The sequence below is a fragment of the Mus caroli genome, unplaced genomic scaffold, assembly GCF_978045245.1.
Source record: "Mus caroli unplaced genomic scaffold, Mus_caroli_1 scaffold_9, whole genome shotgun sequence".
Classification (NCBI taxonomy): domain Eukaryota; kingdom Metazoa; phylum Chordata; class Mammalia; order Rodentia; family Muridae; genus Mus; species Mus caroli.
The window spans coordinates 5859358-5882502 of record NW_028227264.1 but is presented as its reverse complement, the minus strand read 5'-3'; the positions used below and the strand labels follow the sequence as shown (position 1 = coordinate 5882502).

At 44.8% G+C, this 23145-nt stretch overlaps 1 protein-coding gene across 2 annotated transcripts in view; it reads left to right on the top strand.

Annotated features, from left to right (window-relative positions):
* Sash1 (SAM and SH3 domain containing 1) overlaps positions 1-23145 on the top strand; it is a 224507-nt gene that overhangs the window by 152766 nt on the left and 48596 nt on the right. For both annotated transcript variants that reach the window (XM_029482360.2, XM_021174241.3), the window contains exons 5-8: positions 5452-5492; positions 9321-9407; positions 11549-11661; positions 15090-15191. In XM_029482360.2, the coding sequence (XP_029338220.1) occupies positions 5452-5492; positions 9321-9407; positions 11549-11661; positions 15090-15191 (343 nt within the window). The remainder of the gene's footprint in view (positions 1-5451; positions 5493-9320; positions 9408-11548; positions 11662-15089; positions 15192-23145) is intronic.

The window sequence follows — 23145 nt, the reverse complement described above, 5'->3', positions numbered from 1 at the left end:
GCGCCGAAGTTTTATATCCTGAGATTTAAGATTATTGTGCCATTAAAAAAAAAAAAACTCTGTAAGTACAGGTTTCAAGTAATGTATAACATATGTTGCTTTTTACAAATTAGGTTATAACTGCATTTGTGTGTGTACGCACGTATGTTTGTTTGTTTAGTTACAGTGAAGCGTCACTAAGCCTGGCGTGGGGTATAGTTTAGGACTTTCTTTGAACGCCGACATTTATTGTGCTTTTGCTAAGTGCTGGTCTCCACATGTGAAAGTGAGATGGGTTGTTTTGGCCTGGGTGCACCTTAGGATACTTAAATGTAGCTACAAGAAGAAACGAGTCGGACACACAGTGGTCATTCTCTTTCCTTCCGTCAGCAGACCAGAAGGTGTCTCCGCAACATCCCCGCAGCCAGCTCCTCAAGTATCCCCAAAACACTTGGCAATCACGCAGGGCATTTCTGTGCCCCCTGCCCTGAGACTTTAGGGGGCACACAACATTCTGCACTTGGAAATGTCTACGTGGAAGTCTTGATTTTGAAGGTTGAATTCTACAGAGGCTCAGGGAATTCTGACATGTGGGTGATCTAATGAGGATGTCTTCACCAATACAAGAAACTCCATAGAAAGTAGGGTAGCCCGTGTACAGCCTGTGCTGAGAGTGACGCAGCACTGTAACTATAAACACTGACGAGTTTTAACTCCAGCCTGTATTTCTTCTCTTTGTGGGCAGCTTCTCCACATATCACTGCCTGGCCCCACTTCTTTCTGACTCCTAAAAATCAGGACTCGGTCTCCAAACACGCCTGACTTTGTTTTGTTTTGTTTTGAAGATTTATTTATTTATCTATTTTATGTATATGAGTACACTGTAGCTGTCTTCAGACACACCAGATCCCATTACAGATGGTTGTGAGCCACCATGTGGTTGCTGGGAATTGAACTCAGGACCTCTGGAAGAACAGTCGGTGCTCTTAACCACTTAGCCATCTCTCCAGCCCCCAGTCTCTCTGTATTATATTCCACTGTCTCTATTGTTTTATAATATGAGTAATAACTATTAAGCTTTTGTCTGCAGCTCTGGTCTCACATATGCTCCTGGCTCCTCCTCTCACCTTCCCCCAACCCGATGCCACTGGCCCAAGGTAGACTCTTGGACGCTCTCCTTCGCTTCCGCCCTGTTCTTCCGCCTCGCTGGGGTGTGAATGTCACAGCCGTTCCTGTTCTACTTGAAGGCTACCTCTTCAGGGAGGTCTCCTACACCTGTCCATACTCCTCTCCCCACCCCCACACCAACCCCCACTGACCCTGCAACCCTTCCTGCCTCCTCACCCCAGCCCCAAAGCTGCAAAGCCTCACCTGTCTCCTTTAGGCAATCTCCCTGTGGCCCAGCAGGTGCTTGACTCACTGGGGTCTGAATGCAGATGGGAGAAAGGAAGGATGGTTGGAAATGCCTGGATGAAGGAATGACATGGTCCAAGTTCTGAGGATATGTGCCCTGGATTTCTTTTCTTAAACCAATAATTCCTTAAATTAGGAATTTTCTTAAATGAGTTTTGTCTTTAGAAACAGCCAAAGTAGTTTAGGTATCTTAAGGAGCAATGTTCACATGTTAGCAATGTAGGGGGGTCTTAACCATAGTTTAGAAAACATGTTCACTCTGGCTTACTGCTGGAGAATTAAGACAGGCTTGTCCTGGGTTTGAACCCGGGACCGCTTGACCTGTAAACAAGAAATCACATCCCCAGACTTTTTGAGACTTTAGGTACAATACCTTCAGAGTGTAACAGACACTAAGTATTACTTCCTAGTGCCCGTTCCTTTTACTCCCTTATCTATGATGGTGTGTGTGTGTGTGTGTGTGTGTGTGTGTGTGTGTGGCATGGGGGCTGGGCTAAACATCCTTTAGACCTGTCACTCTCCAGCACACAGTGTGGGCTTGGAAGAAGTTGTGATTGGAGGCGGCCTCCTTTTGAGAGCTGCTTCTTCCATCACAGGGCCAGGAGATGATGACTCCTGCCTGCTCTTACGTAGTTAGTTTCAGGTCCTGTAGGATGGTTGTTAGAAGGGCTCTCAAGAGCATGCGTGCGCGTGTGCATATGTGTGTGTGTGTGTGTGATTTCGCATTCCTCTGCCAGCCATGCAGGTCCAAATGCATATGGTGTCACTTTTCTCTCTTGAGCAGTGGTGAGCTGAGGAGCCTCACACTAGCCAGTCCGTGTGTTGTAAACTTGTGAAAAATTAAAAACAAAATTCCACGCTCTAGATCACCACTAAAAGAAGAATCTACAGTGCCATCTTCAGGCCATCTGGGGAAATGCAAGAAGTGTGGGTATGGACAAACCAGAGGATAAAATTACCCAACATGCATGATAATTTGAAGAGAGTGAATGAAAGTAACAAAGTCTGTACTTTGGGGTAGAGCCTATGAGTAGATTTTGTAATGTCTGGGTAGCAGTGAGAACGAGCCTGTCCTTAAATGGCAAATTTGTAAGCATTTTTATTTATGGGATTGGACATTAGCATTTGCCTGAAAGTATAGAAAGATGGCTTTGGGATAGAAAGGAGCTTTCGAAAATATCAAAGGTAGGATTGAAATGATTAATCTTCATTCTACCCAGAGAGAAAAAGGCATACATTTCAAAGACAGCCAGGCCACAGCAGGCCACTTGGCATAATCCCTAGGGACTACCAAGTGGCCACCAAGCAACAAGCTATCCATCCATACCTTCCCTCGTGGGAATCATCGCTTCTTATAAAATTGGAATATACATCAAGTGATAGTTAAAAGTCACTTAATCCTTTAAGATCTACTATTCTCTGTCTTCAGAGGAGTTAAAGAGTTCTGCAGACCATTTGCCTGAGAACATATTTCTTTCGGTGTAAGAAAAAATGGCTGGGGAGTTCTGACCTCCTTGGTGCTGGTTTTAAGCCAGCACTGCAGATATCTCATGTAGTTGGTTCTTAGCAATGGTCAGTATTGTTCAGATCCTAAGAATTCAAGAACAGCCCAAAGATGATCACTCTTTGAAAGATTCCCTTCCTTCTTGTCCTGTCAGATAGCCAGCTGATGGCTCAGTGTTGACAGTCTCTGTTGGTCTCATAATTCACCTGTGGCTATGAGCCTGCAGTTGTCCCTGCTTTTTTGGCTTCTGGTGTGTATTATTGTGTCATGTTGTGACAAGGACCAGAGAGGAAACAAGAGAGAAAGATTTGTTTGTGCTCCTGCTTTGGCTTGTTTGGGGACTAAGGTAAGATGGAGGCACGGAGAGCAGGAGGCATGTGGTGAGAACAGTGCTTACGTCACAGTGTCTGGTAAATGTAGACTTACCGTGGAGTCCTGGATCATGGAGACTGTTGCCTTGCCACTTTTTAGCCCATCTAGGCTTCAGCCTATTAGATAATAAAACCCATATTCAGGTGGGTGAGCCTTCCCCCTTAGTTACCTATCTATGAGGACTTTCAGAGATGAATCTAGAAATGCTTTTCTGATCTCCTTGTACCCTGCACTCCAGTCAAGACCAACCAGACCCCACCTCATCATCTTTGAATGCCTCCTTGTTTGCTTATTTGAGACAACTCCAGACTGGCCTTGAACTCTTGGTGTAGTAGAGACCCTCTTGCTTTCACTTCCCAAGTGCTGTGATTACAAAAGAACACCAACTCCCGTCAGTGCTGTGCAGTGATGGGTCAAACCCAGGGCTCTGTGTGCTAGACAGACATTCAAACAGCGGAGGTATGTTTTTGTCCCAGCAAGCATCCTTGTTCATAAACACCCACTCTCTAACCAAAAGCCTCATTTCTCCATACCTTTGTCCCTAATGTGATATTGCTAGATATATTTTGTCTGAATGTTTATAGAACTTAAAATGGCTACCGCTGGGCAGCCTTTCGGGTAGATGTGAGTTGAATCTCTTATTTTTGCAGTACAAAGGAGGAGGGAAAATAGATTCTAGAGCTTTGGGAGAGGGGTGTAATTTGGTGATCAGGTATGTTTTCTGACTGTAGGTGGGACGGTGTATTTGTGTACGCACACGCATTCGTGCTGTGTGCGGGGATACATCTAGCTCTTGACCTTGACTTCTGCAATGGTTTCACCTGTGTCTGTTGTTTTCGAACCTTTCCTAGTTGATTGTGGCGAGCTTTCAGGGTTTTGTGCCTGTCAGAACTGTTCTTGCCTCTCAGATGTGGAGCATTATGTTACTCACAGGGTCTGGGTACCAACCCGCCTGTCACCATCAGTGCCCGGACATCTAAGTAATGCCTTGATCACTGGGGTGGGGAGGAGGGGGCTGCATGAGAAACCTCCCCTCTCCATTCTGCCCCTTAAATCCTTGAGGCCACTGTACCTGCAAGGTCTCTGTTAGATGTTTAAAGTTCTGCCACTTTTCCTCTGACTATTCTCAGTCTCCCTTCTCAGTACCTGGCCTCACAACTGGCTTTCTGGGCAGCAGCGACAGTGTTTAGCCAAGCTTCTTTTAAATCTTGCTTTTTGGCAGTGAACTTGGAGAGAAGATTTGGGTGTTAAGTCTCTAAGTTCCCAACTTCTCCTCTGATGCAAGCTCTTTGGCATGCCCAAGGGCACCAACGTTGTCCTCTACAGTTTGTATCCAGCAAATGAGGATTTTGATCTGATCTCTACTTGCCACCCGCCCCATGCTAATATTCGTTGCTTCTCCTACTATCGTGCTCTAAGTTGGTGCTGTCTGAGTGCTTCCCAGAGAAGTTCCTCACTCGCTGGCTGTTACTATTCCACATTGCCTGGGGTTACCTGGGTCGGCTGCCTCACGCTGACAGCCTGGTTCAAGGTGGAATGCCAAACAGACACAGGTTGATTAACTTGGATGCATTAAAAAAAAAAAAAAAATCTGCCGTGACTCCAAATCGTGAAGCCCTCACTGGCAGATCTCTGGCTTGATTTTGAGTCTTACAAGATCTGGCAAAACCAACTGTCACCCTTGCCAGTTGGAAGTCACCAACTACAGGAGCTCTCTACTAGCTGCCCCTCCACCTGGGCATTGAGTCTCACTTTGACAGCATCTCCCACCTTCCCTGTGTACACAGATCTGTTTTCCAGCTGCCAAGCAGCCACTGTGCTGTGGTGTTGATATGGTCGCTCTGATATACATACTCTTTCTTCCTCACTTAGCCTACAGACGTTCCTGCGGCAAAGAACATTCCCAGTGCTGAGCTCACAGACAGACGATCTGTAGTGACACCGATATTCTAATTTTTAAATAGAAGTCCCGTCTAGACTGGGTCTTTTATTAATCAGTATTGACAAACGGTACCCATTTTCTATTATGTCAGCAGACAGATGGGAAAGAGCACCTATAAAGATTCCCCCGCCTCCGTTACACACTGTTGGGCCAAGGTCCAACAGGTTAGGAAGGTTTCTGTGAAAATCCCTTAAAACCAAGGCCTTCTAGTAATATATATGCATTGTGTTTTCTTTCCTAGGTACCCTCTCCATAAATCAAACTCAGAAGACGGCTGTGTAGGTCAGTACCACTGCCCTTGATTTAAATATTTAACTGAATTATTTCATTTTCATAGCTTATAGAGGATATATAGACATGTAGAGTTATAGACCTCGCTGAAGTCATCATTATCATCATCTGTCAACTCAGAAATAGATACTGTAAAAGATTATGTGTGTTTGTTTATATGTGTGTGTATGTGCATGTATGTGTGTGATTGAGGTGCACACTAGATGTCCTCCAGACACTCTCCCCTTTACTTTTTGGGTTTGTCCCATTTGGAGCTCCACCAGTTCAGGTAGACCAGCTGGCCATCAGCCTCTGGGCAAGCCTGCCTGCCTTTCTCCCTGGCTCTAGGGTTATAGACATATGCCATCATGATGTGATTTTTACTGTGTGAGCTGAGGATCCAAGCTCAGTTCCATGTGCTTTTTACCAAGCACTGTATTGCCTAAGCTGACCATCTCTCTGACCCTGGTATTTGATGTACAATTTTCTTCTCTTTCTGCCATTATGAATGGTTTTGTTGTTGTTGTTTTGTTTTGTTTGTTTTTGTTTTTTCGAGACAGGGTTTCTCTGTGTAGCCCTGGCTGTCCTGGAACTCACTTTGTAGACCAGGCTGCCTCGAACTCAGAGATCGGCTGGGAGTTACGTCTCAGTGTGTTAGACAGTCCCAGTGCTGGGGTTTAAAGGAGTGCACCACCACCGCCCAGCATGAATTGTTCTTTTGAAAGTACAAGTAGCATCTTGGTCTACATACTGTTCTGCAAGTCTTCAGAAGTGGCCATTTATGAATATCTCTACCCGATAAATATTGTTAACAGAGAGAGGCTTCCTTGTGCATCCTATTGGATAAGCCATAATCTCAGCCACCAGCCCTTTTGCCAGCTTATTCATAATTTCCTCTGTCATGAGCACATGACTCTGTCAGGAGAATTTCCTAAGTTTGTTTGTTTCTCTAATGATGCCCTCTGACATTTGGAACGTGTAAATAAAATAATATGCATTCAAGGCATTATAAATTATATATATCCTTGATTATAAGATCTACTCTTGTTATAGCAAAGGCCAGAGGGTGGGTGGGTAACAAGAACTGAACTCCGGCTACCAGGATTTGAATCATAAATGCTGACCCAGCAGTGAACATGGTAGGACTCAAGTGTGATCTCAGCAGTGAACATGGTAGGACGCAAGTGTGATCTCAGCAGTGAACATGGTAGGACTCAAGTGTGATCTCAGCAGTGAACATGGTAGGACGCAAGTGTGATCTCAGCAGTGAACATGGTAGGACTCAAGTGTGATCTCAGCAGTGAACATGGTAGGACTCAAGTGTGATCTCAGCAGTGAACATGGTAGGACTCAAGTGTGATCTCAGCAGTGAACATGGTAGGACTCAAGTGTGATCTCAGCAGTGAACATGGTAGGACGCAAGTGTGATCTCAGCAGTGAACATGGTAGGACTCAAGTGTGATCTCAGCAGTGAACATGGTAGGACGCAAGTGTGATCTCAGCAGTGAACATGGTAGGACGCAAGTGTGATCTCAGCAGTGAACATGGTAGGACTCAAGTGTGATCTCAGCAGTGAACATGGTAGGACGCAAGTGTGATCTCAGCAGTGAACATGGTAGGACTCAAGTGTGATCTCAGCAGTGAACATGGTAGGACTCAAGTGTGATCTCAGCAGTGAACATGGTAGGACTCAAGTGTGATCTCAGCAGTGAACATGGTAGGACTCAAGTGTGATCTCAGCAGTGAACATGGTAGGACTCAAGTGTGATCTCAGCAGTGAACATGGTAGGACTCAAGTATGATCTCAGCACATGGGAGCCTGAGGCGGGAAGGTATTTAGTTCTAGGCCAGTCTGAGCTACATAAGGCCCAGTTGCAGTTAAAAACAGGAGAAACATGAGACTTAAGTGAGATAGACTGTTAAATAGCAAAGGGTTTGTGTATTGTAAGTGCTGAAAAGATGTTAGCTACTTTTATTATCTCCATTTTACAGAGGCAGAATTTGAGCTGCCTCTAATCACATGCCTTTAATCCCACCACTCAGGAGGCACACACACACATATATGAGAGAGAAGGAAGGGAATATACAGCTTATAGATAGAGAAATGCACTGTAGCCTCCTCCTTAAGGAAAAGTCAAATGACTGACACTGAATCTGCTTTCCCTTTTGGTGGCTGATGTCTGCTTTCAGGGTTCACTTGCCAGCAGCAGACCCCACGAAACTAGCCTTGAGGATCCAAGAACCTAGGGAACTCAAGGCAGAAGGGCTTGGATTTCTTTCCCAGGCCTCCAGGGCTGTCGGCATCTAAATGAGGGCATCCTGTTGTGACAAATGACACCCTTGCTAGCTTGTGAGCACCAGAGATGGAGTTCTCACTTGGCTACTCCATGCTTCACTGCCTGGCACTGCCAGTCTAGACTGTGGAAGCCGCTACTTTGCTGGGTCTTGCTTCCAGTGGCCACAGGGCAACCAGACAGACAGCCAAATGGAGACAGAGCTGCAGTTCGGGCAGGGCATGCCACATCAGCATGGTGGCGGCCATTGCTGCCACTGCCTCTTCTTTTTAAAGAATGAAGAACTTTCTTCCTGCTCACTGACTGTCTTCCCTTACGTTTGTCTTTTAAAAGTGTGTGTGTGTGTGTGTGTGTGAGAGAGAGAGAGAGAGAGAGACAGAGAGAGAGACAGAGAGGAGTAGAGAGACAGAGACAGAGACACACAGAGACAACTTGATTGTCATTCCTCAGGAGCCTGGTTGTTTGAGACAACAGTCTCTTTCATTGGCCTAAAGCACACCAGGTCACTAGACTGGTTGGCCCAGGAGCCAGAAGGACCTGCCTACTTCTGCCTGTTTGGTGATGGGGTTTTAATATGTGCCACCATGCCCAGCTTCAAGCTTGTGGATTCTGGGAGATTCAACTTTGCTTCTCATGCTTGTGTAACAATCTGCTCACTGACTAAGCTATCATCCAGCCTTTCTGTTTGCTTTTAAAAAGGTATTTTGTATTGTCAACTCCTAGAACCATAATAGATTTAAAAAAATGTCTATCGGTGGCAAATTTATTTTCATTGCTGAATCACCTGATCCTAGTCTGAGATGAGAGGGAGGTCAAAGGGGCAGAGAGCTAGGAGAAATCCAAGCACTCTGTTTCTCTTGTTTTTGTGACTGTGTTAATCTGTAGCTTGGTCACCAAGAAGCCTAAACATCACAGAGTTGGGCTATAGATCCGTGTCACCAAACACTGCAGCGAACCAGGCTGGTTAACTGTGTTGACCAGCGAATACTAGGGCAGAATAAATAGCCGGTGTGTTTTCTTCCTTAAGTTTGCAATAAGAGAAAGAGAAAGCAATGGTGGGCAGGCAGCAGGAAGAAAACAAAACAACGTGGACTTCCGCAAGCCTTCTATTTGTGGCAGAGTGGAAATAATTGTGGCTGCCACCAAAGGTCTGGAGTGAGCCCCAATACAAGGCAGAAGGCAGGCTGGCTAAACAAGCTTCAAAGTGAGCCCAAGAGCACATGCCAGCCCTGCCCTTCTGATGTTTCTGTGTTGCTTTTCTTATCTCTATCGAGACTTTCTTTTCTTCTCCCCCCCCTTTTTTTTCTTTTTGCTACTAGCAAATTTATTTTCTTTTAAACCACTTTATTTTTTTAGCTATTTCTCCCACCTTTCACAAACCAAAAAACTGTCCTTTGTGAAATCAGAGTATTTGTTTAAGCTCTGACACTGGGAGAAAGACACTATGTTGGATACTAGTGGAGTGGATTTACTGCTTGTGTACCTCTCCCTCCCTCCCTCCCCCCCCTCCCCACACACACTCCTTTTCTTTGTTTCTTTCTTAAAGGCAAAGGAGATTGGAAGAAGAAAAACAAATACTTCTGGCAGAATTTCCGAAAGAACCAAAAAGGAATAATGAGACAGACTTCCAAAGGTACAGTGATGTGGCCTTGGACCGTGGGTCCTGTGACTTCCTGAGACTCAGAAGCCCCATCCCTGATCTAAATGGATGTGCCCCCCCCCAACTCCCTCTTGCAATGTAGGCTTAACTCATTGCTTATAACTGTGAAATAGTCAACTTTTCCGACATTCCTTTCATGACTTCAAGATTTTGACCCCATGAATTTCTTGAACTTGAAGAGAACATAACTAGACTAGCTAGTGGTCTTCTGACACCAGGGACCAAGTCTGCAAATGTCCCCCTCACACCAGCCACCCTGCTTTTTTCTCGTAAACTTGCCAAGCACTGACCCCACCAGGTCAAGGGAATCTTTGCTTTGTTTGTTAGTTTTGGACCCTCCAGCGCACACCCCCTACTTGGAGCCTTCGCATTCTTCTGACCCTTTTTGCTCTGTGACAGAGACAGTTATGGGGTTGTTGCCCCTGGAAACCCTCTCTGGGTCTGACAGCATGAGAATTTAGCTGGCCTCTGTTGAAGGGAGTTCTTCCCTTTCTCCAGGCCTCGCCTTTGCTTTTGTTTACATAGCAAATAAATATGTCGTGCCCAGGAGCCTGGGTTCAGTAATTTACACTTCTTCCAGAATTCAAAGGAAACCAGGACACATTGACTTCCACATTCCTGTCTGTCTGTCTGTCTGTCTGAAAGGAGTTATCAATAAATGAACATGTTGTGCCGTCCACCCCTGACACTCTTTCCCTTTTACACAATGGCATGACCTCTCCTGGCCGGAAGTCTCCCCAGCCACTCCCACGCAGACACCAGAGACTTGGCCGTGGACTTTAGCTTCCACTCTGCACACCTGAGTTTTCAGTCGCCTCTCAAGTGTCTGTTGTTAGTTGTCCCACTTTGAGGCAGTTATTTTTCAACAAACTCCAGGCTTTCCATTTTGGTTAGAGACCCAGCATCCTCTGTGCTTCCAAATAGACTTTGTATTCTGACAAAGCATTACTTGGAAAGCTGTGGAGAAAGAAGGCAGTGAAGAGAGGGGGCAGGGCCTAGAGAGAGGGCTCAGTGGTTAAGAGCACTTGCTGCTCTTCCACAGGACCAGAGTATGATTCCCAGTTCTTATGGCAGGACAGCTGAAGCTGTGTATAACTCCAGCGCCAGGGGAATCTGATGCCCCTTTTCTGCCCTTTGTGAGGGTCCACATATGCCATTCACTACTTATACAGAAACATGCATACAGACATTAAGAAGTCAGGTAGGTAGAGAGAGAAGGGGGTGGGTGCAGGCAGACAGGTAAGATAGATGATAGGTAGATAGATAATACGTAGATGATAGATGGATAGATAGGTAGGTAGGTAGGTAAGATAGATAGATAGATAGATAGATAGATAGATAGATAGATAGATAGATAGATAGATAGAGTCAGCAGTTCATATGTGTACTAGCCTGTCACTAAGCTCTTTCCCACATGCTAACCAAAAATACAACTGGCCAATGGAGCTCAAGAGGAATGATAGCTCACATTATCTGCCGTGTGGGAAAAGGCTTTTTAGAAGGACTCCGTGGGAACTTCTTTTCCTCTGTAGTTCTGGTGGTCTTCTACTCTGAATTAGACGGTGTCTACCTGTCACAGTCTGCAGGCCCACGTGACTGCAGTATTTCCAGATGCAGGTGGCTGTAGCCCCTGCCCTCCACGAGGCTGACATGCTTAGCATTCGGCTTGCTTTATGTGTCTCTTCTGTGAGAACGGTAGAGGAAGGCAGTTGAATCAGGCTCAGCAGGCTTGGTTCTGTGGCTTGTCTTCCTGTGTTCCCACACAGATAGGTGTCCTTCTTCCTCGTTCTTATTTCACCTGGTAAACTACTAACCCAAAGAAGCCTTGTAATGCCTGTCTGACCCAGTCGAGTGTTTAATGAGATTCCTAACTCAACAGTCATTTGGGAGGGTTGCTTCTGTGGTAACTCACAGATGGTCTTTGCAAGCACTTCCCAAAGAGATGCGCTTTGGCTCTCAGACAAGCAGCTTAGCTCTACATCCCTCTGATCCAGCCATAGCACGCAAGGTCGACAGGGTACCCGAGAAACATCCCTCCCTCACCCAAACTGAGGGGCTTCCAGGCTGGAGGGCTGCTTGGTTCCTCATTTGTGTTTGTCTTTTTTAATCCCCAGGAGAAGATGTGGGCTATGTAGCCAGCGAGATTACGATGAGTGACGAGGAGCGGATCCAGCTGATGATGATGGTCAAGGAGAAGATGATCACCATTGAAGAAGCGCTCGCCAGGGTAAGAGTGCAGGCACTCAGCTTTACCTGTGAGTGCCGGCTAAAACACGTGTGGGGGCATCCGAGGGGGCAGGAACCTAATAGCTGCAGTGCGCATGTGCGTGTGTGCACAAGTGCGCCTCTGAGCATCAAAGTCCCCAAGTATCCCTCTCTGGTTCCCTTCCTTGTGTGTGCCCCAGCATTGGGGGAAAGTCCAGCAGGCTCCCCAGAAAATGCATGTAAGAGGAGTCCACCTATATGTATTTTCCTTGTGGTGAGTAGGTTTGCTTGCTTCCTGGGGAGTCGGGGAGGCCCCTGTTCAAATAGCAAAATCTGTCATCAGAATGCAGATGTACACGGCCATCTCGAGGCACCTGTGTTTGGCATGAGGGCCATGTAGGATGACATTTGCTTGTTTCCTTGGAGTAAGGAAACCATTTGTAGACTCTGTAGACCATTTAAAAGGGCCTCAGGATAGTCTCACACAGACAGCCGGGAAAGAAAGGAATACCTTCAAACTTGGAGTAAAAAACGGAGGGGAAAAATGAGCTCCTAATTTTAGCAGCTAGATAGAAGTTAGAGGATAGCCTAAGGTGGCCAAGCTTTACGCAACTGAGTGTGAGCTTTCAGAGCTGCCTGCTGCCTGGCTGCCACTGGCTTGGTGACCTTTGCCCCGTCTCTTGTACAGCCATAGAGTTCACAAAACTCTCCATTCAGGATTCTGTCTTTTTAATTCATCTCTCTCTCTCTCTCTCCATATACATATATATATTCTTTTTTTCAAGACAGGGTTTCTCTGTTTAGCCTTGGCTGTCCTGGAACTCACTTTGTAGACCAGGCTGGCCTTGAACTCAGAAATCCGCCTGCCTCTGCCTCCCAAGTGCTGGGATTAAAGGCGTCCGCCACCACTGCCCAGCAATTCTGTCTTTTTTAGATGTCAAGAGATAGCTTAAGATAGCTTATAGATGATTTCTATATTAGCCGAATGATTCTGTCCAAGAAAATGTCAAACGTTTTCTAGGAGTTTTGTGGTAGACACGTGCTTTGGGCTTTAAGGAAGTCACTCTTGTTTGTTAGAGAAGATTAAAGGGTTATGAGGGTCTAGTTGGTGGTTTCTGAACACTACAGTTAGCAAGTGCTAATTTTAAGCACACGAGTAACTGTTGGCAATTATGTCCGGGTCTTCATGGACTAGAAAGTTCCATGACATACTAGGAAGGTATGAAGCATTCATTTATTTGGGTGATTGTACATTTGTGTGGGTGGAATATTAGGCTAACACAGGGAATACACTCACACGCCAAGCCTTGGCTAGAGCTAAAGCCTTGCTTATTCTCTCACAGGGAAACTCAGTCAACACAATGGGCCTGTGTCATAGAAAACATATATTGTTAGTTTTAAGGGAAAAATAACAAAGGAAGGTTAAATGCTTTTGAAAAGCGAGCAAGTTTCATGTAGCAAAGCTGGGTAGAGGCTCTTTCAGAGCGCCATGTTTGAGACGGTCCAGGGGTGTTTGTATATAACATCGGGGAGCTGTACTCTGTACTCAGAATTGCTGCACTCAGTACTCAGAATAATTTCAACTTTCTGGATAGCGTCTGGGCAAGGTGAGAGCCCATAACCATGGCACCGCAGTCTTACTTTCTTGAAAATGTAACTCTTCAAACCAAAGCTGCTACCCATACCATGACCTAATTACTAAATTGCACATTTACCCATCTGACAACACGCGCCTGCTCCTGAGCTATGTCTGTGTGAGTCAGAAATAAAGTCCCCGGGAGCTCAAACGGCGTGCCAGCTCAGTTGCCCGGCTAGGAATTTGTTTCCTAGTGGTACTTGAAGATGAAGCTGAGTTAGTGACTCCTGGTAGGAGGGGATAAGATTGGGTGTAGGGATAGAGTAGAGAAGAGGTCCGGACAAAACTGACATTTTTATAAGGATCCCTTGTAAAAACCTGGCATTTCGTCCCAAGCATGCAGGGCGGGGATAGCGTTTCAGAAAGCAACATATATCCAGATGGAAGGATCAGCCCAGTAGACAGAACATGAGCGTACCATAAAGATGAGGACAGTGTATATGTCCCTGGTGATACGTGTATGATTAAAATGATTAGTGTCACTAACAGCAGGAGCTTCGGGCCATATGCTTTTAATGTGAGCTGTGCGCTTACCTGAAGCCACGGGGTGGTAGTCACGGTGCTGTAGCTCTCCTGCATCAGCTCGATTGTGGGAGGGAGCTTCTAACAAGGGTTCAGTGTATCCCCTGTTGTCCCAGAGGAGAGGATGAGATGGGGGTGGGGGGGTGGTCAGTGACCTGTCCCAGAAGCAGTGCTGTCTTCCTCCTCCTCCTCTCCCAGGCAGAGGGAAAAGAGATATTCAAGGCCATGTGTGTTTTGGATGGTGACTTTCTGCGTCCCACAGATCCAGTGGAGGAGCTCTGCAGTAATCCCTCGCTCTCAGGCTGTTTCTCTCTTTAACTTTCTTGCTTCATGGACCACAGTTTGATCAATGTCTTCATTTGGATCTGAAGACTAAATTACAAGGCGGTGTGACAGCGGTAACAGCCTAGGTGTCTGAAGAGCTTGGGGCTGCTCTGCTGTGCTTACACAAACCTCCCTGGACTGGCTCGCACTCAGCATTCGGAAAGAGCCCCTACTCGGTTTTGTCGTATTTGCTCCGTTTTCTGTGACATTTCCTTTCCTTTCTGTGTTCGTTTTGCTTTTTCCTATCGTTTAAACACAGACTTTCTAAACCTACGTGTTCAGCAGCTTTGGAAGGTGTTCTGTTTGTTTGTCTGTTTCTTGTCTTTGTTATTCTGTCCCTGTGTTCAAAGTCCCTAGCGAGCTATTTCATATTAATTAGGTGATAAAATTAACAGACAAACGGGCCATAGCCTTGAATGAAACAGGCCAGCCTCCTGGTGCCTCTACGGCTCTGTGCTGGGAAGACAGCCACACCCCTCCATGCCCAGCTTGTGCAAAGCTGGGGAGTTGAACCCAGGGATTCCTGCAGGCAAGGCAAGTGCTCTACTATTTGAGCAACATCCCTAGCCCTGCCCTGACATTTCTAAAAGTTGGTTTAAGGCATTCTCCCTTTGACATTTGGATGTCGCTGGCCTCTTCCACTGTCCTCTGAGAGGAAGGACTCGCTTTGGGATGTATACATGTGGACCTATAGAAAGTTCCGGGTTTCAGGCTTATGGACAAAACAAGTTTTAGTGTTGGAGGAAGAAAATCAGGTTCCTTTTGGAGCAGCATACTGAGAGTCTGTTGTGTCTGTTGCTCTGATTTAAAACCTGAAGGTAGGGTAGCCACCCTGCTTGTGGCTCTGGAAGGCTTAGCTTTGGCTAGGCCTGGGTCTCTGTCACCAGTGTGGGGAAGTTCTTTGTGATTTCTGCTGTGGAGTCCATGAGCTTTATTGTGCTTCAGTCTCTCATGTGTTCTTGCTACAGCTGAAGGAATATGAGGCCCAGCACCGTCAGTCAACCACCTTGGACCCCGCAGACTGGCCTGATGGCTCCTACCCGACACTGGATGGCTCCTCCACCTGCAACGTGAGTCCACATCCCGGGGGTGTCTTGACCATTGTGCTAATCGGGGTCAGCCTGAGCTGGCCCAACCTTTGTGTTTCTTTCTAAGGTCTCTTTCCATAGACCTCTCCTTCTGGTACTTCTCGGCTGAGTTGGAATCCTGCCAATCAGGCTGACTTTCTTGGGATTTGTTTGTAAATAGCAAGCAGCACTCCCACATTAACTGTCTTTTAGCGTTCAGTTCGGCTTAAGTAAGTGCGTTCACATGGTGGACCATAGTCCACTCCCAGAGGCTTCATGTCTTCCCACACAGAAATGTCTTCCATACGCATCCATTGCTTATGGCAACCACTGCTGTACTTTTGTCTCTTAAAAGCAGAATTGCTCCACGTTAGTGTTTGTCCGTCCTGTTGTCTGTTGTATATTAGCACCACAATATCTATTGCAGATTCTTATTTAGTTTACCCATGCATCTGTTGATAGGCACAGTTTATAGGGCGGAGCCACCCTTTTAGTCTTGTGAACAGTGTTGATAAGATCCCTCGGGCTACACTGTGTGCTTTCTGTGGAGTTAGGTAGTGGTCTATGGAGTTAAATATATGTCTAAAGACTCAGAATAACTAAGAATTCTGCACTTAACTTTCTGACAACTTCTGTCTGTTTTCTACAGTAACTGTAAACCATACTGTCTACAGAGTACAGGCGTTCCAAATTCTTTCTCACCAACACTTTTTATTTTTATTTTTTCTAATTTCTTGACAATAGCTGTGTAATGGGATTCCTTTGCATTTCTGCTTTGCATTTCCCTAATAATTGAGTATCAAAGTTGAACATCTTTTCATGGGATTGTCGGCCTTTGGTGCGTCTTTGGGGAAAGGTTTATTCAAGTGCTTGGCACTCGTGACCTATGACCTGTTTTGTTTTCTTAAATGTAACAGCAACAATAACAACAAAAACCTGTTATTTTCTCCCATCCTATGGGTGGCTTTTTTATTATGTTGATGGTAATCTTTATACTGACGTTCTTAATTTCAAAAATCCGTTCTCGTCCTTTTTTCCCATTGCTCATGATTTGGGTGTTATATCCATGCCATCATTGCCAAAACAATGTGGAGGTGGTGACAATGATATCACCCATCTTCTGCTAGTGGTTTTGTAGATTTTTTAGCACTTACCGCTTTTAAAATTTTTTTTATTCACATTAATTTAAAAACTCATCTGTTTGTGGATATCCAGTTTTCCAAGATCTCTTTGCTGACATTTTCCCATTAAATGGAGTTGGCATTCTTTTTGAGAATTAAGTGACCATCCTTGTGTGGGCTGCTTCTTGTATGATCTGTCCTTTTACTGGCATCTGACTGCTTACTGTGCCTTTGCAGTAAGGCTTGAACTTGTAAAATGCGACTCTTCCAATTTTGTTGGCCCCTTTAAATTACTTATATTATAAAGTTATGTGTTTGTGTCTTTGTGCATATGCACATGTGCATGTAGTGCTCATGGAGGCCAGATGAGGGCGCTGCGTCACTCGGAACTGGAGTTACAGGCAGTTGTGAGCCACCAGACTCCATGTTGGGAATGGAATCTGGTTCCTCTGCAAGAACCAAAAGCTCTCTTAAGCCCCGAGTCACCTTTCCTGCCCCCTTTATTTACTTTTAAAAACTTGATTTAACTATTTGAAATCCCTTGAGATTCCATATGAATTTTAGGGTGGATTTTTCTATTTATACAAAAGTTGCCATTAAGACTCTCATTGAAATGGCACCCTATCTGAGGACATCTTTTTAGTTTCTGTCAGGAATATTTTTCAGGTTTCGGTGTGAAAGCTTTGCATTTTTCATTATGTCTATTCCTATATGGTTTCATTATTTTTAGTGTTTGTAAATAGAATCATTCTTTTAATTCTCTCAGTTTGTTACAAAGTATACAGTCTAGCTTTATCTCAGTGTGTTGGGCTTGTCACCTTACCGGTAGCCTTGCTGGTTTAGTGTGTTTCCTCTGATCGTGTGCACATGTCCATGCCCCTGTGTGATTTGATGGTTTTCTCCGAATAAGATCGTTTTACCCACAGATAGACATTCTGACTTCTTTCCCCACCAAAATGCCATTAAATGGTTCAGACTGTCTGAATATGACCAAAAATGGTACCCTTTCAACTAGGAATTTCATGATGGTTGCAGGAATTGGAATCTAGACTTTTTCCGCACAGTGCCATCTGCAAACACGATATGGAGCAAGAATGGAGGGAGTTCCCGTGTCTCAGACTGTGTAGAGTTTTGTTTGCTAGGTCTTCTCCTTCCAGGTTGTTGGAAGCCACTCTTTCCCCATGACCCCCATAGGTTCCTGTCTATGCCTACATAGGCAGTCTGTCTGACACAAACTTCTTCTCTTTTTCAGCCACGTTGCATAAAAAGCCGATGCTTCCTTATTTTGTATAGCACAGACTCCATGCTTGCTCTGGCATCCAGGGCCCCGTGAGATCTGGCCTTGGTCATCTTTCTGATCCCATCTTTTACTCCCACGGACAGTACCCTTCATTCCAGCCACACCAGTCCCCATACCCATTGCCGAACAAACCCCGGACTTTTCACATTTCCCATTTTTAACCCCCACAATTTTTCTGCCCAGAACATGTCCTCCACTTCCCCCCTGCTGAAAATATGTGCATTCTTCACGGTGAAGCCCAGTTCTTAACTTCCTCTATAAAACCTCGCTTAGCCTCCCATAGCACATTTATTGCTTCCTATTTTATGCTTTTGTTGAGCCAGATTTAATACAACAACCCTCGGCTTTTATCCCCAAGTATGAGAAATAATTGTACCTCTCTTGGGCTCCTTGAGCAAGGCAGACATGCTGTGTTCTTTCCCTCTATGGGGAGTGCCTAGACCAGTGTCCAGCTCACTTAAGCAAAGCGTTACCCAGTATCCATCCTCCTTCCTCCTCTAGGAGCATGTGTGGGACTCTTGCAACTACAGATTAATCCTAACTTTGCTTTGTGTCTAAGCAATGAATGGTACTATATCAGAAGTAAATAACCCTTTTCACTCCCTTCTTGTTCCCGGTTCCCAAAACAAACACCAGATTTCCATTGCAGCTGAAGGACTGTGCATTTTAAAGCCATGCCAGACTTGCTGAGAGACCAAAATGGTAGCATATATAATAATAAATATGTCGCAGGCTAGCAAGCCTTGGGTCCTGAGACTATGGAGTCATTGAAGAACCATGTCCGTAGTTTTGAATATGACCCTAGCTCTCTCATCCCAAATCCACAAGACTAATAATAAAGAAATAACCCAAATGAATCATGAAGAGTTAACACAGGGATTAAAGAAGGATGTGATTCACTCAAATTGCAAGAGAAGACAAAGCCTGGCCTGTCCATAGTGCATCCTTTAGTGTCAAGCCCTCTGTGTACTGTCCTGATCAGTGGTGCCTGACTCAGGGGCAAGGTTGACTTGTTCATTCAGAGAAACAAGGTCAGTGTAACACTTCACACACTTAGTCTACAAGCAGCTAGCTAGTCATCTCTCATCTAGGAAATATATGCTAAGATGTGTATGGAGGCTTGCTTTGAAGCAGGCCTAGTACTAGCAAAGGTGACTAAGAAAGAGAGGCAGGCCCTGCAGGGAAAGAGCTCACACGTTTAGTGTAGATGTTAAAATCATACTCATTTGCACATATAAATTCAGAGTTCCAGGTACACAATTCTATTAGTAACCTCTCACCACACTGTCTCTTTCTGCATGTCGCCCAAATAGCTGCAGTCGGTCACAGTCCAGTAAAGTGTCAGGAATTCTTACATTCCCTTCAAATATAGCACGCTCTTCCCAAACTCTAAAGAATGACTTCTGCTTGTGGGGTGAGGTGCGGATGATGACCAAGGGATATTTACTAATGGACTGAGTTTACTAAAGTGAGTTATTTACTGCGTATTTTGCCAGTTGACTTTCTGTGCACTCCCATAACCACTTAGTCATGGTGCGTGCACAGAGCTGCACCCAACAAGCGCTTCCTGAAGTTTGCTTGAACTTGATTAAGGCTTCCCTGTGTTTTGAGGGAGACTGAGTTCAAACATTCCCTCAGTTCTGAACTATTCCATCATTATTCCGCAATTGCCTCCTTCTCAGGGCTCAGATAATGTCTACTGTGATGATTCCCCGCCATCCCAAGTTAGGCAGACTTCACTTTTCTATTGATTCCTTTCTATGAGATGTAAATAGCTCACTGGTCATAGTTGGGAATGCCCAGACCTTGAAAGGCCCAGTGATCATAAGGCCTTTGTCACCAGACCTCAATGCCTGTATTGACGCCTGGCATGCCTTGGGATGTCATTTGCACTGATTTCATAGGCTCCCTGCCCTCATAGCTGACATTAGATAATTGCGAGTTGCTTCATAGTAAATCCATGTGTGCATTCCTAGTTCCTAAGAGTTTAAAGTGCTAAAGATAGTTACCAGGGGAAGTGAAAAATAGCCTCCTCCTTGCCAAAGGAGCATCTGTTCTGTGCTGGATTCCGTTAATAATGAACTTCTGTTGTCCATGATGGAGTATTTAGAAGGGGCTCTGGATAAGAATTTAATTTTATTCCTCCTTAAATAGCTGACTGTTTGCTTAAGTATTTTCCTTTTAATTGATTGTAGCACTTTGTTGTTGTTTGCCTCCTGCCAGGCAGAAGGTTATAGGGACTGTCAGGAGGAGCTGTCAGGTTTGTGGCTTCAGGATCAGTTTACCTTCTGGTCTAGAACACATTTAAGGGGCTGGAGAAATGGCTCAGCCGTTAAGAGCCCTCTCCTAGAGGCTCCAAGTTCAGTTTCTAGCACTGGCATCCAGTTAGTGGTTACTGCCTGTAGCATCAGCTCCTGGGCATCTGATGCCCTCTGCTGGCCTCTGCAGGTATGCACAATCACCACACACACACATACACACACACACACACACACACACACACACACACTCACACACTCTGCAGGTATGCACAGTCTTGTAGTTATTATGCCATAAGTCTTAGTAAATAGTTTTATATTTTCACAGAGGTAATGGACAAGAGCTGATGAATTGTGTCTGGTGTTTTAACATTAGTGAAAGTGCTTGAACGGAAATTAGTGATAAAGCAGATGGGCTCATGGAGTATTGCAAACCTCTTGGAGTGTGACAAACCTGTACTGGATAATCTTCACACCTTGTAAAGTGTTCTAGAAAAAGTTGGAATCTTGTGTCCAAGGCCGAGCTTCTTTGAGAGGATAAAGACATTCTTGTGGAGTATGTTTGTGAAGCCAGTTGTTTTGTGAAGCAGATCGCCCTGTCATGTAACACATTCAGGTTTGTGGAGGTTTAGCGTATGAGTCTGGAGAGATATCTTTGTAAGGGAAAATTACCGTGCACTACGAGGGCGTTATAGTTCCTCACATCCGGGAACTCCTCTCTTTCTAGCCTTTCATTCCAACTATAAATATGACTGCTAACCTGGTCTGAGGTTCAGGGGAGCCATGTGGGTGGACCATTTCCAAAATTTGAGTAACAAAATGTTATGTGGTCTTTTCCAAAGACGCTATTTTTAAGTGTTGATGGAAGTGTTCAAGGAAGGTCGGCACTAAAATATGCCCTCAGTATGTTATGATTGGGGTAGAAGCTGTTAAAGCGTCAGAAATGTTCTCAAATTATAAACTGTAGACGTTCAGTGGCTGGGTTTTGCTCAGGAGGTTTTGTTACTATTTCTGTATGTAGCACTAAGGATAGAACTCACGGCCTTGCGCATACTAGACAAAACACCCTGTCCTGTATCATGTTGGCAGCCCAGGATGTAGGCTTTTCAAAGTCACTTCATGTGCCCCATTAACAGGCATTGTCTGCAAGCCAGAGAAGTCAAGTTTGCTGTTCCTCTAGGGGAGGTCTGCACTACAGCTTTCTAGAACATCATCACTAGCTATTCTGGTAGAGTTTGCCGAAAGCTACAGAGCACACCACACAGGTGCTTGATACTAGTTCTGGTAGCAGATGGCCTATGGCATCATGGAAAAGATACAGTCTACAACTGGCATGTCCTGAGTCGGTTTCATCTTCACACTTTGGTTCCCCCATCATTTCTGCGTATATGGTGCCCCTCTTAGAGTCTAGAGTCTGCCATTCTGCATCGAACTTTTCTCCTCCTCTTCCTCTTCTTATTAGTTTATTTTTTCTTTTCTGAGATGGGGATCTATGTTGCCCTGGTACATGCTGACTTCCTGAGATCAAGCAATCCTCCTGCCCCAGCTCCCAAGTATCTTTGATAACAGCTGTGTACCCTTATGCCCAACTTCTAACTGGACTACTTTTAATGTGTTTATTGAATATGCTTATTTTAACATAGAGAACTAATACCTATAAGTTAACATTTGTCAGAAATGTGATTTTCATATTCAAAAATATTCAAAGAAAATCATGAACCAAATTGGCATCATCATATGGGGAGATAACTCTGGACAGCATGTGAATTTACAAAATTTAAATAATCCTCAGTTGAAAAATATATGGTTTTTACATTTTTACCAATTTGGATGGTAACGAATATTTATTGGGCACATAAATGATGCATTAATATTACAGCATCAGAGCTGCCAGTCCAGGACCCATTTTCTCCAAGAAAACGGCTGGCCTTGTTTCCACTGTCTTCTCTTATATTGTTTTGCTCTAAGAGGAGGGCATCTACGAGAGGCTAGATTCCAGGAGTACACTAACTCGGGCGACTGAGTGAGTGTGGGTTTTCTATAATATCCCCTGTTTGCCTTTGTACTTTCTGCTACAGGAACTTTTGTGTAACTCAGCTTCATCCCAGATAGGTTCAAATTAGCAAGATGGTTTTTACCTTGTGGCTAGGCAATGGCTCTAAGGTTGAAGCTTTAATGTTATGCTAGCTGGACTTGACCATGAGGTAACTGGACCTATGCTTCGGTTCTCAATTTCACACACAAAACATGAATGTGCCCAGTTCACTTGTAAGGTGAAGAGGAAGAAAGAGAAAGGCATCCCAGCAATAGTTATCAGAGGGCATTTATATCCCAGCTCCGGTAGGCATTCCCCTTTCTTTAAGTGCTGGGGATTGAGCCGTGGGCCTTACACGCACTGGACAAGCACGCTACCGTGCACACTACTCCCAGCTTAGCAGTTCTGCACACCTTGATGAGTTCCACTGGACCTCGATAATTAGCCCTTTTCCAAATGTCTCTGAATGATTGAGAGAGAGAGAGAGAGAGAGAGAGAGAGAGAGAGAGAGAGAGAGAGAGAGAGAGAAGAGGGAGAAACAAAAACTGGTTACTGATTCTGGTCTTTTAATACACCCTCAAAGCTTTTAGAAGATCTTTCTGCCTTTTACGAGTATTTGAGTAGATTTCGTTTTGTTTAACTGAGTGATACACTATAGGAAGCAACAGTGCCCTGTATTTTATCAGTGGCTTTGGAACTAAAGTAACAGCAAAATAGAACCTTTCAAATTCATGTTGTAAACGGAATCACTCCCTGGGTTTCAAGTTTACTATGACATGTGAGACAAGAGACAATGGGAAAACAGGCACATGAAGTATTTTATTTATTTATTCATTTGTTTGTTTGCTGAGAGAGAGAGAGAGAGAGAGAGAGAGAGAGAGAGAGAGAGAGAGAGAGAGAACAAATGTATACAGTGCTTTGGTGGATGTGCACATGTTAGGAATTGATTCTTGACCTTTCCCATGTGAGCAATGCCTCTCTTATCTGTGCTGCTACACTGTGCAGCACTCCAGGCTTGTGGCCACAGTGCTTCCAGGTCATTCTCCCATCTCTGCCTCCCATCTTGCAACTTGCCACCTCTGCCTGGTTTGTTCTTGTTTGTTTGTTTGTTTGTTTGTTTGTTTTGTAGGCCATGAACATTGATCTCAGATCCTCAGGTTTGTGTGAGATTTATATTTACTGGCTGACCTGTCTTCCTAGCCCCACAGTGAGAGGGTTTGTGAGAATTAAGAATTTGCCCCAA